General features: G+C 26.1%; 7 protein-coding genes across 7 annotated transcripts; 3 read left to right on the plus strand and 4 right to left on the minus strand.

The window, feature by feature from the left end:
* Positions 1-93: 93 nt before the first annotated feature.
* DICPUDRAFT_146650 (uncharacterized protein) lies at positions 94-3,671 on the minus strand (the record flags this gene model as incomplete). Its single annotated transcript, XM_003282994.1, has 3 exons — positions 94-2,172; positions 2,266-2,421; positions 2,496-3,671. The coding sequence occupies 3 exons, from the start codon at positions 3,669-3,671 to the stop codon at positions 94-96; spliced, it is 3,411 nt and encodes a 1,136-aa protein (XP_003283042.1).
* A 1,400-nt stretch (positions 3,672-5,071) lies between these two features.
* Positions 5,072-8,795, plus strand: DICPUDRAFT_96246 (uncharacterized protein). The gene is made up of 2 exons (XM_003282945.1): positions 5,072-5,285; positions 5,372-8,795. The coding sequence occupies exons 1-2, from the start codon at positions 5,146-5,148 to the stop codon at positions 8,604-8,606; spliced, it is 3,375 nt and encodes a 1,124-aa protein (XP_003282993.1). The 5' UTR covers positions 5,072-5,145; the 3' UTR covers positions 8,607-8,795.
* Positions 8,796-9,590: 795 nt separating this feature from the next.
* Positions 9,591-12,029, plus strand: DICPUDRAFT_16016 (uncharacterized protein; the record flags this gene model as incomplete). Its single annotated transcript, XM_003282946.1, has 5 exons — positions 9,591-10,022; positions 10,092-10,280; positions 10,350-10,663; positions 10,815-11,264; positions 11,336-12,029. Coding segments are annotated over 5 exons (2,079 nt in total), but the record flags the coding sequence as incomplete, so codon positions are not given.
* Positions 12,030-12,205: 176 nt separating this feature from the next.
* DICPUDRAFT_91023 (uncharacterized protein) lies at positions 12,206-12,792 on the minus strand. The gene is made up of 3 exons (XM_003282995.1): positions 12,670-12,792; positions 12,455-12,599; positions 12,206-12,381 (listed from the first exon to the last, which is right to left on the minus strand). Exons 1-3 carry the CDS (start codon positions 12,775-12,777, stop codon positions 12,302-12,304), a joined length of 333 nt encoding a protein of 110 aa, XP_003283043.1. The 5' UTR covers positions 12,778-12,792; the 3' UTR covers positions 12,206-12,301.
* Positions 12,793-13,177: 385 nt separating this feature from the next.
* Positions 13,178-13,666, minus strand: DICPUDRAFT_25145 (uncharacterized protein; the record flags this gene model as incomplete). The annotated part of the gene is made up of 3 exons (XM_003282996.1): positions 13,178-13,299; positions 13,384-13,428; positions 13,531-13,666. The coding sequence occupies 3 exons, from the start codon at positions 13,664-13,666 to the stop codon at positions 13,178-13,180; spliced, it is 303 nt and encodes a 100-aa protein (XP_003283044.1).
* Positions 13,667-14,083: 417 nt separating this feature from the next.
* DICPUDRAFT_74017 (uncharacterized protein) lies at positions 14,084-15,515 on the plus strand (the record flags this gene model as incomplete). Its single annotated transcript, XM_003282947.1, has 5 exons — positions 14,084-14,371; positions 14,453-14,583; positions 14,615-15,258; positions 15,323-15,385; positions 15,454-15,515. 5 exons carry the CDS (start codon positions 14,084-14,086, stop codon positions 15,513-15,515), a joined length of 1,188 nt encoding a protein of 395 aa, XP_003282995.1.
* Positions 15,516-15,708: 193 nt separating this feature from the next.
* Positions 15,709-19,222, minus strand: DICPUDRAFT_96248 (uncharacterized protein; the record flags this gene model as incomplete). Its single annotated transcript, XM_003282997.1, has 3 exons — positions 15,709-17,395; positions 17,485-19,028; positions 19,136-19,222. 3 exons carry the CDS (start codon positions 19,220-19,222, stop codon positions 15,709-15,711), a joined length of 3,318 nt encoding a protein of 1,105 aa, XP_003283045.1.
* Between the last annotated feature and the right edge of the window lie 233 nt (positions 19,223-19,455).

Consider the following 19,455-nt stretch of genomic DNA (forward strand, 5'->3'; position numbering starts at 1 on the left):
AATCATAATAAAAATTTAGATCTTTATTTAAAATTTTTAAAACTGTATTAAATAATTTATTCTATAAATTATTCTATAATTTATTCAACTGTCCTATTTCTTTTTATTTTTTGATCCTTGCCTTTTTTCATATTCGTTAATCATTTCTGTACAATAACAATCACTTTTGGCTTCCCATGTTGCCTCATCAACATCATAACCCTCCCATTTAATTAAATATTCTTTTATTCCCCCACGTATACGCATTGAGAGAATTTTTTCTACGGTGTATATATCTTTGTTATCGTCCATGGATTCGTTTTTTTCGTTAAATGTAAAGAGATTCATATTAAAATTCTCTTCAATTTCCTTAGATTTCTTATCAACCACTTTGGCTGAGACAGTTGGTGATTTATCAATTGACACTCCACTTGATTTGTTTCTCGAAGGAGCGGGTGCTGGGGTTTTATTTGGTGTTTGTTTTTTATTTGATGATTTTGTTATATTAATTGGTTCAAGGTCTTTATCTATTGGAGGGGGTGTGCTTGAAAGGTCAAAATCGTGATTATCATTTCTTTTGTTTTTATCTCTTTCATTTTCTTTTTCTTTTTCTTTTACCCTTTCTTCTTTACTAATATTTTGTGTTTCTTCAACTCTATCTTTGTCTTTAGGCTCTTCATCCATCACATCTTCATTTTGTGATAATTTAAGTTTCTTTTTTTTGTGTTTATCTTTTTTATCTCTTCTATCCCTTTCTTTTCTTTTTTTTCTTTTTTCTTTTTCTATTTCCTTTTGTCTTCTCCTTTCCTTTTCTTTTCGTCTCTTTTCTTCTTTTTCTTTTTTAAGTTTTTTCTTTTGTTTTTCACTTTCACTATAATTTGTCAATAAAAGAATGGGACCATTATAATTTGTTTTATTTCTTCTTTTTGCAATTTCATTAAACTCGTTCCATGCCTCATGGACCTTTAACCTTACTCTTCTTTCAATCTCTTCTTTTGTGTCCATGACTATTACTCTTTGCTGATGTTGTTGGTTATGTTGATGCTGATGATGATGTGGGTGTTGATGTGGATGTTGAGGTTTTTGTATGTGTTGCTGAGTATGCGATACACTAACTTGGTTTCTATTTTGAGATGCTGAAGGTTTATTTTGATTTGAAAATGATATTGTTTGCGAAGAAGAAATGGGAATTAAATTTGAATTAGAGGTTTTTAATGAAAAAGGCACAAAGTTTTCTTGGAATAATTCTAACTTTAAAGCATTATTTTTAATTTTATCATTCATCGCTTCTTCTTTTTGGGTTAAATCTCCAAATGGTTTTTGATTGAGATAGTTTAGAAATTCTTTTAATTTATCCATGACGTATTTAAATCTATTAGAGAGATAAATGTGTTCATTTTTCAACTTTAAGATATAACAACTGATTTCTTGACTGACAAAATTTGGACCATATGTAGATGGAACATAATGTGAATTTGGAATAAACTTTTTTTCATTGAAACTACGATGATAACCATCTATAAAAATTTTGAAATTTTTTAAATAAACTAGCAGGTCCCTTTGTCTTCTAACTGCATAATCGACTGAAACTTCGTTGTTTTCAATGTCTCTTTTAATCTTGTAATAGAGTTCAACCAATATAGATATTTGAGAGAAGAGGGCTGGTAATGCATCGTCAATGTGAGATAGTTCTTTGAAAAGCAGTGCTATAGCTGCAGTTATTAATGGGCGATTTCCTGGAAGTGGTCGTTGAACGTGGTCATATGGTCTCTTTTGGAACTTATTTACATTTGAAGTGCCCAATCTTAAAATATCGCTCATAATCTTTTCGATATCCTTCACATTTTTTAAATTGTACTTATAATTTTCTGGAGCAGGTTCATTTGGACCACAAACAAAATGCCTATACTCGAATGAATCTTTACTGAACATCTCTAATGCACGGTTATAATCAAATATAAAATTGGATGAATAGTAACCAAGATATAATACGCTCCTATATAGTTCTTCATCTCTGGCTCTCTTGAGTTTATAATACTCACGGAGATTTATTGGAAAATCAATTGGATTTGGATATATAGATTCCAAATAAATGGTTTCTTTGCATAGCACACAAACACAAGCTCCTTGAATAAATCTATCTTTAGCAAATTCGATACCTGGCAATGTATACCCAGCTGTGCAATAAAAACACTTAAAATAAAAAAACTAAATGAAAAAAAAATAAAAATTTTTATTAGTGTATGTGTAACCAAAGTATAATTATCACCTGTTATAATAACTTACTGTTTCTCTACACTGATAACATGCAGCATAGTTATGTTGTAAAAACCTATCAACTGCCTGAGCTATAAAACATTCAGATTTACACGTTGGGCAAATAACTCTATTATTAATCTTTTCATTTACTTGTCTTCTTTTTTCCTCTGAATTAACTTGGTTCTAAAAAATTTAAAATTAGAATTTATACAATCACATTATGATGAATATTATATATCAGTAATTCTAATACTTACATATGCTTTATCTACAACTAGCATTAAATCGGTCCTTTTAACTTTTTCTAATTCAGCTCTATATTTTAAAGTAGCTTCATGTAGGGTTTCTTGGGTTGCAAATGGTTGGCAACCAATGGCATAAAAAAGAAAAGGGTCTCTTTTAGCATTTTCGACGGCAATAGCAATTTCCTCGCCCGATTTATCGAAATTGTAGATATAGTCAAAACAGGTTGAAATTAAAATATTTTGGAATTCTTGATTAAATGATGTATGAGTGCTACTCAAAGTCTGTTCTAATGAACTTAATTTTTGAAGTTCGTTTGGTTCCAATCTTTTACTATTTAAATTGTATTGCTGTATTTTTAAAAACTCTTGGGATTGATGAAAACTGGGATCATTGGGTTTTGATATTTTCGCTGGCTGAAAAGTTTGGGAAAGTTGGCCTTGTGGTGTCTCTATAGCCTGTGTTTGGTTATTGGTGTTTGGTTGTATCTGGTTTTGATTAAAATTTTGTTGCACATGATCTTGACTAGGTAATTGATCTTTTGGTTGTGGAGGCTTCTTTAAAACAATTGTTGGTGGTAAATTTGGTTGTGGTGGTTTTTTTAAAGTATTTGGTGGTTGTGGTGGTTGTTTTAATTGATTTAGTTGTGGAGTGGCTGGTGGGCTATCATCAATCTCTATAATCTCTTTCTTTGAATCTGAAATAGTTTCTGTCGAATGTTGATTTTGTCCAGATTGAACCCCGCCATTTGATTTTGCTAAAAAACCACTTGGTGTTTCTATTGGAAGCGATGGACTTTTATTTGGAGCTTGTGGCGATATTTGTTGAAGCTGTGATATATGGTGTGGTTGATAATATGAAGGCTGAGGTGGCTGATGATATGAAGGTTTTTGGGATAGTTGATTTTGATGATATGAAGGTTGAGGTGGCTGATGTAATTGCTTTAGTTGCGGTTTTGGTAATTGGCCAGAAGAGTGCGATAATAATGAAGATGAACTAGACTGAGGTTGCGGAAGTTGCTTCATTGGTGAGGCTAAATTTGGTTGCGGTGGATTTTGGAGAGTTGGTTGTGGTGATGCCTCTAATGGAACACTATCACTTGATATTTTATTTATCGGTGTAAATGTAATAGGATAATTATATTTGTCATTGCTAATATTATTGCTTTGGTTACCATTATTATCTGTCATTCTTATATATTTGTGAATTAATAAATAGAAATAAAAAACTAAAATATTATTATAACGAAAATTTTATTTTATTTTATTTTATTTTATTTTATTAAACTATATTATATTATATTGTTGAAGATTAAAGAAAAAAAAAAGAAAAAGAACAAGATATTGTTTTGAAAATAGTTATTCTTTTTATTCTTTTCCTTTCTTTAATTTATTTTATGTCAATGATTTCATATGTATCTTATAAACTTGAATAAAAAATGAAAAAAAAAAAAAAAAAAAAAAAATTTGAATTAATTTAAAAAAAAAAAATTTAATAAAAATTTAAAAAAAAAATTTTAATAAAAATTTAAAAAAACATTTATATATTTTATTACAATAACGAAAATTAAAATTAAACAATTCAATCTATTTTCCCTTTTTAAAAAAATCAAAGAAAAAAAAAATAGAGTAAATTATATTTTAAATTTAAAATAATAAATAAAATATTATTATTATTATTTTGTTTTATAAGGGTAATTAGTTTACTATTACTTTAATTTTTAATAATTAAAAAAAACAAATAAATCTTTTTTTTTTTTTTTTTTATTTTTTTTTTTTTTTGTCAATTTTCTTTATTTTTCAATTAATCAATCACCAAAAATGGTTTTAATAAAAGTACTGTTGCAAAAAAAAAAAAAATAAAAATAAAAAAAAAAAAATAAAAAAAAAAAAATAAATCAAAAAAAAAATTTAAAAATAAAAAAAATAAAAATTTTTAAAATTTTTTTAAAATTTTTTTTTTTTTTTTTTTTTTAATTTTTTTATATTACTCTTTAATAATATATATTTTTATTTATTTAGCAATAATAATTTTTATTTATTTATATTTTTAATCAACTTGTTTTATTTTATTTATTATAATTTTGTAGTAGTAATAGTAGTAGTAGAAGTGATAATAATAGTAATAATAATAATAACAAATAATTAAAAAAATTAAAAACAAGATAATTAAAGAAATACTCTCTTTATTGATATCATAAATATAATAATAGTAATAATAATAATAAAGAGTAGTTTTAATAATTTTATATTTTTAAATTTTTAAATTTTTAATTTTATTTTATTTATTTATTTATTTCAAATTTGTATAATATTATAGTAAATAAAAATATTAAATATAAATTTATTAATAATAATAATAATAATATTAATAATAATAATAATAATAATAATAATAAATTCTATTTTTAAAAATAATTATTTATTTTCACTTTCACTCACAACACACACAAAAACACACAAACACCATTAATTGCGTAACATTAATTATATAAATTAAATTTTTTTTTTTTTTTGTTTTTTTTTTTAATATATTTTAAATATATTCAATTCTTTTAATCAATATAATTTTTTAAAAGATTGTATTATTGTACTTATATAAATATAAATAAGAAAAAGAAGAAAAAAATAAGGAAAAAGAAATAAAAAAAGAAAAAAAGAAATCATGGTTCTTAATTTAGTGTCAGAAGAGAATGGATTGGATATATCATTTATTTCATATGATGTAACATTTATTGATAGGTGTGCACAATTTACGGTTACGTTAAAATATAAAAACATATCGAGTTTACCATTACCATTAAAGTAAGATAATAGCTTAAAATCATCACCATCATTTATAGAATGAATAAAATGATATTAACAATTGTTTTTTTATTATTGTTATGTAGATTTAAAAATGACCATAGGGATTTAGGTATATTAATACAATTGGAAACTAAAATTGGAGATAATGGTGGATTTAAAATTGAAAACAATACAACATCCATTTACCCATTATTAAACTTACCAACATTTAATGAAGACCAACCATCTCCTTCAACCACTACACCATCATCACCAAATAGTATTGCTGAAGTTGAAGAGCTAATTAAAAAACTAAGCATATATGATGACAGCACAACCACCAATATGAATATTGTAGATTTATTACCAGGTAAAGAGATCACCATGACAAGCAAATATTTAAAAGAATTACCAGTTGATAGATTCGAAGATAAACAGCCATTCATATCAATTGTTATACCGAAACAAACTTCTATAACATCACCCTTTCCACCAATTAAAATTCAAGTTACCACCAATGGTGAGGTTAGCATCCCTCTTCACTCTGCGGCATGTCCATCACATCCATCATCTGTCACATCACTAACACTTTGCGAAAACAAGGTCTCATCAACACACGAAATCAATTCAAATAGTTTATTAAATTCAGATTTTAATCTTATAGTTGCATTGGAAAAAGAATTAAATCATTGCGGATGGCAATACAATTTTCAAACAACCACATCACCATCAATATTATCACCTCCATTGTCACCATCATCCAATGATACTCCATCATCCAATAATAACAATAATAATAATATACAAGTATCCTCAACAATAATAAATATATGTCAAGAATTACAAAAGTCGCCAATCGATAAATTATTTATTAATAATGTAGAATATGATAATAAATCAAATTTAAATAACTTAATTTTTTATACAATTGAAACTAATAATAATAATAATAATAGTGAAAATAATAATATTAATAATAATGTAACATTAAAATATAATAATAATGAATATAATGTTTTATTAAAGAATACAACATCAAAACAATTATCAAATATATTAAATAAATATTCATCATTATCAAAAATTCAACAAATTTTAACAAATAGCAATAACAATAACAGCAACAATAAAGTAGATATAGGTTTATTATTAAATTTTGTATTTATATCACCTGAAATCCCAACATCAAACTCAAGCTCACCATCATCAAACTATGCATCACCATTATCATTTTCAGCACCTCCTGAACGTATGGGCAACAACAATGGCTCTGTTAATAATCCTTTGTCAACATCAAATATTCAATTACCAAATAGTTTTAAATTGAAATCAACAAAAAACAACCCAGTTGGATTACAGTTATCAGGTGAATCACTTTCAAAAGTTTTAGCAAATTTACCAAGAGCAAAACCATCACAATCCAGTACAGCACCACCAACTATGGGTAAAGTTTCAAACCCAATTGCAGATTTTATAGCTTCAAGAGGGGTTACTGGTGGTGCATCACTAAACCCCAACTCAAAAGACTCAAATTCTACAGGCGGCGGTAAGACTCTTAAAAAGCCACCACCAAAGTTAGGTTCATCTGTGGCTGGTGGTCAAGTTGGAGGAAATTTAGCAAATTTAACCAATAGCGCTCCTGCTGGAAATAGCAATACATTACCAACAAGTGGTAGTAACGATGACCTCAGCGGTATGAGTAGTACAGATATTCGTTCATCTAGATTAGCATCTTACAACAAATTAAATAAAATGTGGAATGTTACAGTTTCAGATTTTGCAGAGAGACATAGTATCGAATCACACGAGTTGGAAGCTTTTGCATTGGAATGTGGTTTAAATTATATTAAATCAAGATGGTGGAAAAAAAATAGAATTGCCACTCTTCAAGAAATACTAGTTGTACGTTCTTTAGTTGGCAATATTATATATAATCCTCAAATCTATTTAGCTTGTGGCCGTAATAGTTTATTAAATATTCAAGTTGTTAATAATGGTGGTAATAGTTTAGATAATAGCAGTAATAATAGTAGTTGTAATAATAGTAGAGAAACATCACCAATTTTATCACCAAACAACAATAGCGACACTGAACAAACTCCTCAACAACCCACAACACCAAAAGCAAAACCACCCCCTTCAAACTTTTTATTATCAAAAACCAGTTTTACAGATTTAACAAAACTCATGAATAAATCATCATCATCATTATCATCATTAACTCCACCACCACAAACCTTATCACCACCACTTAATACAACCACAACCACAACAACTTGTACAAATTTAAATAATAGTAACAATAATAATAATAATAACTTATCAACATCGTCAGAATCATCCTCGACAACAACAATGGATGACTTGGATCCTGTAAAATTAAAATGGATAATCGAAGAAGTTTTAGATAGCGAAAAGAATTTATTTGAAAGAATGACGTCACCAAATCAAGAAAATTTGAATTCTAAAAATGACCACTTATGGTTTACAACTAGCGTAGGGGAAAGCAAAGGTGGTAGACCACACATGGAAGATAGACATGTCATCATAGAGTATCCATATGATTTTTATGGACTAACTGAAGAAAATGGTGTAGAAGGTGGCGTTCAAGATTCACAATTCTTTTTTGGTGTTTTTGATGGTCATAATGGTAAAATCGCAGCCGAATATTGTCGTACATCACTTCCATTCGAAATCTATACCCATTTAGCAGAAACTCAAAAACGACACTCGCTCCACACATCCAAAGATATACCAGATCAACTTTATATGGATACCATCAAAGATGGATACTTGGCTACTGACCATAGCTTTTTGGAGTATGCCAGAAAAGAAGACAAAAAGGCTGGTACAACTGCTGCAACTGTAATTTTATTACGTGATCGTATTATAGTTTCAAATTGTGGTGATACTGAAGTTATTATAAGCCAAAACGGAAAAGCCAAACCTTTGTCAACCCTCCATTCTCCCAAATTAGACACTGAACGTGAACGTATCGAAAAAGCTGGTGGTGCCGTTATTCACTATGGTACACTAAGAGTAAATGGTTTACTTTCAGTCTCTCGTTCTCTAGGTGACAAGAACCTCAAAGAATATATCATACCCGACCCAGATTCTTTAATCTACTCAACTGCTTCAAATGATCACGACTTTATACTGATTGCCACTGATGGTCTTTGGGAAGTATTCAATTATCAAGATGTTGTTGATTATGTATTCAAATTATTATCAGATACCTCCATTTCAAATGACGATATATCATCAATAATCATAGAGGAAGCAATCAAAAGAAATTCAAAAGATAACATAACGCTATTAATAATATTTTTAAATAAATAAAAATCATCATTAAATCATAATAAGAAATAATTAGATTATAACAATAATAATATTAAAAATAATCAAACACAACCCAAAAAAAAGATAAAAAACCCAAAAAAAAACAAAAAAACCAAAAAAAAAACCAAAAAAGTAAATAAATGAACCAAAATCATTTGAAAATAAAATTGACATATTTAATTTAAACTTAAATCAGTAAATATTTTTTATTAAAGATTTTAAAACTATAAATGATTTTTCATTCGAAAAATTATTTATTTGTGCAATAAAATTAAATTATTTTTTTTTTTTTTTTTTTATAAAATTTTTTTTTTTTTTTAAATTTTTTTTAAATTTTTTTTTTTTTGATTTTTTTTATTTAAAAATTTTTTATTTTTCTTCCACAGAGTAAATAAATCATATGTTGTTTGTTAAGCTATAAACCGACGAATAATTTTTATTTTTTTTTATTAATATTTTTTTATTTTATTTTTTAAAAGAATCAAATATATTGGGTTGTTTTACAGTTGTGTTTATTTTAACTTACCACACAAAAAAAACCATTATAGATTTTTAAAAAAAACATTGTTTTGTATTTTGTTGTTGTGTAGTAATAATTTATATAATAAACAAAATAAATAAAAAAATAATAAAATTAAAATATCATCCTCTTCTCTTTAGCAAAATTAATATATATTAGCTAATATAATAGGGTAGCGCGAAAAAAAAAAATAACAGTTTATCAACCAATATAGTAATATAAAAAAAATGATGGAGTCAGAGGTAGCTACTGAAACATCAGTTACAGAAACTAAAGACGTTGTAGTTGAAGCACAGTCACCAATAGTTGGAGAAAATGAAGAATCAATCATGAATGGTCATGACAGTAGCAATCAAACTGAAGATATTAAAGATTCAGTAGAAAATAATAGTAATAATATAAAAATATCACCAGAAAGTGAAAGCAGTAATAATAATAACAGCAGTGAAATTAATAAAACAAATAGTAATAATAATATAACAAGTGAAGAAGAATATGAAGAAGAGGAATCAATTGAAGAGGAAAGCAGTGATAATATTAATGTAAATAGTAACAGCAATGGGTTAGTTAGATTAAGAAAGAAAATAAATGAAACAATTGTCGAAAGCAGCGATGATAATAATATAAATCATAAAAACCATAATAATAGTAGCAGTGAAACTAGTAATATACCAAAATTAGCTAAAATGGTTGTATCAAGCGACAGTGAATCAGAACAATCAAATAATAATAGTGATGTATTAATAGGGGTATGTCCAGATGGTACCAGATTCGCATTACCATACACAAAGAATCCACTTACTCTTCATCCAGTTAGCGAGTGGTCTTTCTTTGATTATGCCAAAAATGCTTCATTACTCAGTCTCTTATTATTATTTTTTAATCTTCCAGGTTGGGTATGTAGATATTAAAAATAAAAAAAAAAAATAAAAAAAAATATTAATCCATTTTATTTTTATTTATAGTTTTTTATTGCCTGGTTTTTGTTTTGGAGATTCGCTTATAATATTGGTCTTGGTTTAATATTAAGATATCAATCAAATACAAACTTTTTAACTAGAATCTTTAGAACAATTTCAAAACCAGATCATCCACTTTATAATTATGTTAAACAATTTTGTTCATCAGGTATGAAGAGTGATTACGATTTTGATGTATGTAGCAAAGTTTTAATACTTAAAATATTATATTGCAGGTATTAACAAAATTTTATAATATAATAGAAAACTCCAGCTGAATATAATGCATGGTTAGCTTATAGAAATGTTGTTGATATTGTTTTAGCCAACGATTTAGTAACCTATGTTGTATTTGCATTGGCCTATTACGAATTCCCAAAGGACTATAGTTGGACTATTATTCCATGTTATTTATTAGGTATTTTCTTATGTGCTTTTACTTTTTGGGCTAAAACCGATGCATACCGTGTAGTTAAAGATTTTGCCTGGTATTGGGGTGATTTCTTCTTTTTAGTTGATCAAAAATTAACTTTTGATAGAGTATTCTCAATTTCACCACATCCAATGTATACTATTGGGTAAGTGTTTATTAAATTTACATCACTTTCAGGAAATTTTTAAGACCTTTTCATTTTTTTTTCAAAAAAAAAAAAAAATCAAAAATTTTAAACATTACCAAAGTTCTATAGTAAATATCAAGACCGATGTACTAATTTTTATTTTTTATAGTTATACATTTTATTATGGTTTAAGTTTAATCTCACAAAGTTATACAGTACTTTATGTTAGTTTATTTGCTCATTTTTGTCAATTATTATTTTTAGTATTAGTCGAAGATCCACATATTCAAAAGACTTATCCAGAAATTGCAGAAGATCCACACATTACCAGAGAAAAGGTTAAAACCTATTTTGGCCATGATTTAGTTGTTGTAAAGAATTTCCAATACTTTAGAGCTGCCGATCTTTTCACTCTCTTAATTGCTGTATATACTCTTTCTCTTAATCTTTTCAATATCCCAACTTGGTTCTATATTGTTCAAGCTATCTTTTGGAGATGCATGCTCAGTTTTGGTCTTGGCTTAGTTTTAAGATTACAATCCAATTGTCAATGGTGGACCAATAAATATCAATTCGATCTTGGTAAAGATAAATATATTGCCTTTGAAAATTGGAAAAAGTAAGTATTATAATACAAGTATAATTATTAAAGAATAATTTATTAATTTTTCTCTTTATTTTTAATTTTAGTATCTATAATTTATGTTTAATTATGGCACATATTTCATTTACTTCATGTTTCTTCAAATATGCTCAAATTGATTTTAACTTTTTCGGTTCAATCTTTTGGAGACAAATTTTGGGTTTAATGTTAATTTTAATTAATCTTTGGAGTTCATTCTCAACCTACGAAGTATTAGGTGAATTTGGTTGGTTCTATGGTGATTTCTTTATTGAAGAAGTTCCATCTAATCTCTATTATACTGGTATTTACAGATTTTTAAATAACCCAGATAGTACCACTGGTTTTGCAGGTTTTTATGGTCTTTCATTAATCGCAGGTAGTTTCCCATTATTTGCTCTTTCAATTTTCTCACAAGTTGCCAATTTCCTCTTTATCAAATACGTCGAACAACCACACATGAAGAAACTCTATGGCAGTAAAATACGTTCACAATCTGGTATTGCCAAAGGTATTCAAGAAATTGTCAACGAATTAACCGAAACCTCACCACCAATTCAAAAACTAGTCACCAAAACTCGTGTAATCACTGAACGTGTTGAAAAAAGAGTTACTGAACGTTTCAACTCTTTCTTGGAGGAATTACATAGTAAAGGAATACCTTTATCTTCAGAACAATTCGAAATTTTAAAAACTAATTTAAAAGAAAAATATAACAATAATAATATTAATAATACAAATTCATCAAATAACAATAGTTCAAAAAAATCAATTAAAAAATAATATTAATTTATATTTATATCAAAAAATAATAATAATAAAAATTAAATAAAATTTAATTTATTAATTTATATATAATAAATAATAAAAAAATAATTACAATTATAATATACTCTTTTTTTTTTTTTTTTTTTTTTTTTTTTATACAAATATTTTTTATAAAGTTTGAATAATTTAAATAGTACTATTTATACTATTAAATTATTTTTATTTTAAATTATTTAATTGGTTTTTACAACATAAATCATTTAGTTTTAGTTTTCACAACGGTTGTCTTTCCATGCACAATTTTCGATGGTGCAATCGAATTCGTTTTTGATAGATGAACAGTGGACTATACAATTATAAAATAGTTAGGAAATTAATATTCTTATTATTTTATAATAATATAAAATATTAAAACTTACATTTGGAGTTTAAGGTGATACATTGTTCATTATTCCAGTTGCAACCTTTTTCTTCATGGAGTTGGCATTCATCAGATTGTTCGATATCTTCACATGACTTTGGGTAGATCATTTTACATACTTTACCATCCCAAAAACATGGTGGCTAATAATCCCAAAAAAAAAAAAATTAGTAACCACATTCTTAATTTTTAAAAATATTTGCTGTTACACACCTCCATATTGGCACATGTTAATGGGTTTTTGTAATTACCACATTTGACGGCACTTGAAACGGAAACTAATGCTAAGATAGCTAATAATAAAGAAATAACAGTTCTCATGGTTTAAAATAATATAGTTAAAAATAAAAAATTAAATTTTTTATCTCGATATTTATACAAATTGCAAATTTTATGGAAAAAAAAAAAGGAAAAATAAAAAAAAAAAAAATGAAAAAAATAAAAAAAATAAAAAAAATAAAAAATTACAAAATAAAATAATTTTATGAAATCCCAATGGAGGTTTGAAAACTAACTACCAGGATTTCGGAATTTTTATTTTTATAAAAATAAAAAAAAAATCTAATGGTTTTGTACATGAAACAATTATTTATCACACCTGTACATAATTTATATTTAATGTGGGTGGGATTTTTATTTGGCTTTTTATAGTTGGTCTTAAAATTGATATTGTGTTGGAATCTTTATGAATTTTCTAATGATTATTTTTAATTTTATTTTTTTAAAAAGAACCTCCTGTCTGAGCTAAAAAGACATCAATGATGCCTCCATCTTCGAGTTCAATGTCTGAAGGTGTGCTGTTTTCATTAATACCTTGACCATCATATTTAAATCTAACGTTTTCTTTTGTTTTAAAAATAATAAATGTTATAAGGTTAATAATTACCATTTCTATCACTATTTAAATAATAATAAATATAGATTTACCTCTCTTTAATCCGTTTCTTTGACAATAAGTTTCCATTAATTTACCTGTTTTTAAATTGAAAATATATTCCTTTAATATTTAGTATCATGTATTATTGTATACTATGAAGGTTTAGAACATTTCTGAATACTCCATGTTAAACTTACCAAGTTTAGTTGTTTTTTTGATTTTAAAAAAGGTTTCTTGGTTTTGTTGATTTAAAACTCTAACATTGATTTGATCAGAGGCTCCTTCTGGTTTAACTTCAGTACCTGGTTCTTCTTTAGCATGGATGTCTGACATCTTTATTTAAATTTTGAGAAATAATACAATTTCGAGTGATACAAGAAATAAATTAAAAAAATTAAAAAAAATAAAAATAAAAAAAATAAAAATTAAAAAATAAAAAATATAATTTCATTTTATTTTAAAAAAAATTTAAATTTTTTCTTTTCTTTTCTTTTATTTTTTTTATTTTTTTTTATTTTTTTTTATATTAATAAAAAAGTTTCTTAATTTGGATACCACAAGCTATTATAGTTTAAATTTTTTTATATAAAATTAGTTATTTTATTATTTATCGATTTTTTAGGTACAAAATCAAAAAAAAAAAAAATTGGGAAAAAAATTAAAAAAAAAAAAAAAAAAAATGGATTTTAAATAAAAAAATAAAATAATTTTTAGTAATCAAATTTTAATAATCACAGCAATATTTATATAATGGAAATAATAGTTGGAGAAATACCGAAAAAAATTAATATTTTAGATATTATAGCAATAAAAGAGAGCGAAGTTGAAGAGGAGTTGGTGTGTAGTATATGTGCCAATATTATGATTGATCCAACCTCATCTCTTTTATGTAGCAGCCATGTATTTTGTAAAGCATGTTTAGTTAAATGGTTGGAAAAAAGTCAATCGTGCCCAACTTGTAGGTGTGAAGTCCCAAAGGATACAGAGTATGCTCTTGTTTTAAAGGTGGAATTTGAAGATAAAATAAATAATATCAAGGTAGGCAACATATCAAGTTATAAGAAATATTAAAATAATAATATAAATACAAAATAATATTAATACTGTAGTTTTTAATAGGTACATTGTCCATATGCATTTAAGGATGATAGTTTTGAAGAAATTGATCATGATCATGGTTGTAAAGAGATTATAACAGTTTCAAAGTTTAGACAGCACATCAATCAATGCATATATCAATTTAAAAAAATGTGAACATTCATTACATAGTTTAAAAGATAGATGTGGAATGATGAGATTGTATGAAATGCACAATCACTATGAAAAAGAATGCCCCTACGTAATATTGGAGTGCATTTATTGCAGTAAACAATATAGAAGAGGTAATACCGAGTCACATCTTAAAAAATGCCAAAAAGTATTGGTCGAGTGTGGTAACGGCTGTATAGAGAAATTCGCAAGGTCGGAAATAGAACAACACAGCAAAGACTGTCCAAATAGAATCGTAGAGTGCCAATTCAAGGATTTTGGGTGTACCGATACATTTAAGTTCGGTCAATACAAAGAACACTCGTCCTTATATGACAATCATCGGGATTTCTTATTTAAAAAAGTCGAAGTTTTGTCGTTGCAAGTTTGTTCATTAAATAATCAAATAATGACATTCAAAGAGACTATAGATGAACAAAACTCACAAATTTCTCAATTAAGAAATTTAGTTCTTAAAAGGAAGGTTTTGTTTTTCCACCAATCTCTTTTGGAAAAGGTAATTAAAAGGAAATCAATTTCTGTTTCCTATAGCTCTAAAGATCATGCATTTGATAAAAATAAAAGATATTATTATATGCATCTAAATAAGGAAAGTCTCGACGAATATTCAAATTTTGATATGGTTATAACCATTGGTGATAAAATAATTTTAGATGGTAATTATACTTAATTAATTTTATTTTATTTTAAATAACATTATATTAATTTTTCTTTTTTTAGTAAAAGATCAATGTTTTTCAATTCGTAAAGAAATATCATATGAATTTGAATTTAATAGTGTTGGTATGTATAATAAATTAATTAAAACACATCTAGATATAAATATTAAATTTTTTTTTTTAATAAAACAGATAATTCTTTTTTACAAGGAAATAATGTAATAAAAACATTCTATTTACACCTAACAGCATAAATATAGATAATACAAATTGTAGATTAATCTCTTTTCCCCTTTCAATAATAAAATTTAAAAATTTACTTAAAAAAAAAAAAAGTTTTATTTTATTTTTATTTATATTTTTAATAAAAGTTATTATTAATATTATTTTTGAATTGTTGATTGGAAAAAAAAAAAAAAAAAAAAAAAAGTTAAAATAATTTATACTTTAATACCATTTATATTTAGGATAAAGTTTAGAATTAATTTTATCTTCTTCATCATCATAACCGTCCTCATCATGATATTCATCTTCGATGATATCTTGGTAAAGATTGTTATTGTTATTATTGACATTAGTTGTGATGGCAGAGGTGACCAAAGTAGTGGTTTTTGGTGGTTGTTGTGGTTGTTTTTGTTTTCTTTTTTGTTGCTTAATGAATTTATGTAAAATCCAATGTTTTGCTTTTTCTAAATTGCATCCAGATTCTTTAATTGCAGTATCGATGACGTTGTGTGATACATGTGGATAAAGGTCAATTAAAACTTGCTTGATTAAAATGTGTTCTTGGCTAAGACCATATTGCTTGCTGTATACAGTTTCGTCCAAGTATTTGGTAACTAATTTTATGGCATGTGAAAGGTTTTTGGCATCAAAACAAACATCGAATACCTTTTCAAAGTCTAATCCATTATTGTGGTCATCTTGGAAAAATTCTAATACTTTAATAACGATTTCAATTTGTCTTTGTTCTTTATCAATGGTTTCTTGTTGTTGTTGAGCTTGCTTGGCCTCTTTAACAAATGCGCTCTCATTATCATCTTCAAATTCTGAGGATGAGCTACCAGAGTCAATATTGATAAATTCATTAAGTAAGAGTTCATTGACATCTTCTTCTCCTTCGTCACCATTATCATCATCACCAGAGCTTGAATCTTCATCACTATAAATACCATCATTATTCTTATAATAATATGAATATTGGTCGATTGGTTTACCATCAGTTGCTTCATCAACTTTAACTTGACGATCATTGATTAATTGCTCTTGAATTTTTAATTGAGTAGTTTCTTTTTCAAAAAGTTTTGATTTATCTTGTGATCTTTTTTCTTTTGATCTTAACTCGGTGAATTTTTTGAATTTTTTACCAATTTGAATAACAACTTCTTTTTCCTTTTCTTCATCAATCTTCTTTTTGGCTTCTTCGATTTCTTCTGGAGTTAAAGTTGGAAACTCTGGAATAACGAATGGTTCATTAATTGATTTTGAGATAAATAATGGTTCACTATCTAATACTTCAAGGGAGTTTTTAATTTGACCACCATAAATATTGTAGACTCTAAGTTTCTTTGGATCAAATGGTTCAGAACCGGTTGCTGATGGCAATTTGTTTAATTGGGTTGCAATTTCTTGTTTAAAATCATGAAATTGGGTATTTACAAAGATATTTGCTAAGACTTTCTTTGAACCGTTGATACAGATGTTAGCAGATAAAGATCTAATTTTTGGACCTTTGTTTCTTGCAAGGTAGCTTGAACCCAAATTGTTTTCACGTAATAATCTCTTTAATGCTGACTTGGCATGTAGAGAGTTAAACTTTTCCATATTTTGTGGACGGTTGCTGTAAGTGTAAAGTGAGAAAATAGCATTTTCTAAAAGTTGAAGATGTCTTTTGCATTTAAATTTCTTTTCAGTGATAATTGAAACAAATGAACGGTATAAATGATTTACTAATGGATCGTGAGTTTGAAAGTCACCTCTCTTGAAAAACTCTTCCATAAAACTCAAATCGATATCGAATGCTTTACTTGAAAAGGTGTTGAAGAAAAATTTAATTTTAGCATGTTGGCTATTGTTGCAATCATGAGGATATTGATACTTTGAACCACAACGATAACAAAATTGATATTTACATCTGTATTTAGATAAAAAATTAAAAATTCCAATTAATTTAAAAATAATAATAATAATAATAATAATAATAATAATAATAATAATAATTACCTAGAGCAAGTCATATGGTCACAACCACTGTTTTTTTCAATTGGATATTGACAGCTTGAACAAATTGTAGTGTTTTCTAAAATCCATTTGTATGAAAAGAGTTCCTTTGAATCTGATGAGGTATTGGTGCATAGTAATGGCCAATGATAACCAGATTTCTTACAGAGAAGACAAAAGTGATGAGTGTCACAATTAACATAAGGTAACATACCAGTGACTGATTTTAAATTTAAAATTAATCTTCCACAATTGGCCTCTGGACAAGGAAAAGTTCCTGCGACATTAAAAGTATAATCTTTGATCATACCTTTGAGCATATTTGAAGTGTCTTTTTTTGATGGTAAGCAGGTTTCAATGGTGACTTCATCGATACATTTATTTAAACAACCTAAATGTGGACAAGTAATTTGAATTCTATTACCATTACCATCGTTGGCTGAGGTCAAAAAGTATTGAGATAAACAACCATTACAATATCTATGACCACAAATTAACTCGATGGTTTCTTTATTATCGTATTCACAAAAGCAAATTGGACATTCAATTTGGGAACCCTTTGGTAAAACTTCAACAACATTTTTGAATCTGTATAAACTAATATCCTTGGCTTTGTGTGGGAAACTTAAGCTTCTAATAATAGAGATATTTTTTTCATCGCCATTTCCTTTGATTTTTTTGGTTTCAAATTTATTTTGCCATAAAAGATTCTTTGAAAATGAATATGGAATATCATAAAATGATGAGATACTTTCAGTTTTGTTATAAATAGTTGATACAGCTACATTTTGAGATTCAGTTTTGGCACTCTTGATCTCTGAGAATAAATCTAAAGCTTCTGGTGACATATCATAATAAATAATATTTGGAACGTTGTCGTTATACAATTGCTCTACCTTGGTAACGATTTCTACGACATTGGTTCTATTGGTTTTATATTGTTCATTAATAACTTCTTCAATTTGATTAATTGTTAATTTTGATTTTGGTTTATTTTCTTCAATAAAAACTTGGGTCTTGTAATTTAATGAGCCATTAGATGGTTGTTCAATAAAATATAAAACTACTCTGGTGTCTTTATTTGAATTTAAAATAATAACCTTACAACGATATGGATAGGATTCACCGACAATTACAATTCTATTATCTCCTTTGCTTTTTAGAAGTGGCACGATAATTTTATTATAAAATATATTTCTATTACTAGTGCCAGATTTGAATAATTGTAAAAACTCTGATGCTGCTTTCTTTTGACGTTCTCTTAATTCCTCTTGAAAAAAGTTATTTTCTTCAGATTTGGTTAAGGCTCTTTCTGATGTTTCTTCATCTTCTGGGTCTTGGTCTACTATATTACTAATGGTGAAATTAAAAACTTGATTATTATATGAATTTAATAAGTTTTTAACTCTGTGGCCATTAGTTTTAACTCTAATCTTTGATTTGTCACTAGCCTCTAATTTGAATCTATTAATAATTTGTCCTAATAATCCTGAAAATGTTAAATTGTTTGGAACTAATATAACTAAACTTTCATTATCATTTTCATTCTTTTTTTTTTTTTTTAATTAAAAAAAAAAAAAATTAATATTTTAATTTTAAATTTTAAATTTTTTTATTAAAATAAAAAAAATATGTAAACATTGTTTATAATTACTTTTTCATAGGTAATTGTAAATCTTTTACGGGAATCTGGTACTTCAATATTAATGTATAATTCTTCTGAGGTATTTCTATGTGACATATTATTAATTTTACAATTGAGGAGGTGATGTTTATTATTTTTTTTTTTTTTTTTTTTTTTTTACAAATATATACAGGAAAAATATAAAATTAAACTTTATTGTTGTTAAAACAATTATAAATTAAACAAACAAAATTTGAAATTTTATAAAAAAAATCGAGTTATAATTTAATTTTTTATTTTTGAGAAAAAATTTTAAAAAAAAATAAAAAAAAAATAAAAATTTTTTATGA

The sequence above is a fragment of the Dictyostelium purpureum genome (assembly GCF_000190715.1).
Source record: "Dictyostelium purpureum unplaced genomic scaffold DICPUscaffold_2, whole genome shotgun sequence".
NCBI lineage: Eukaryota > Evosea > Eumycetozoa > Dictyosteliales > Dictyosteliaceae > Dictyostelium > Dictyostelium purpureum.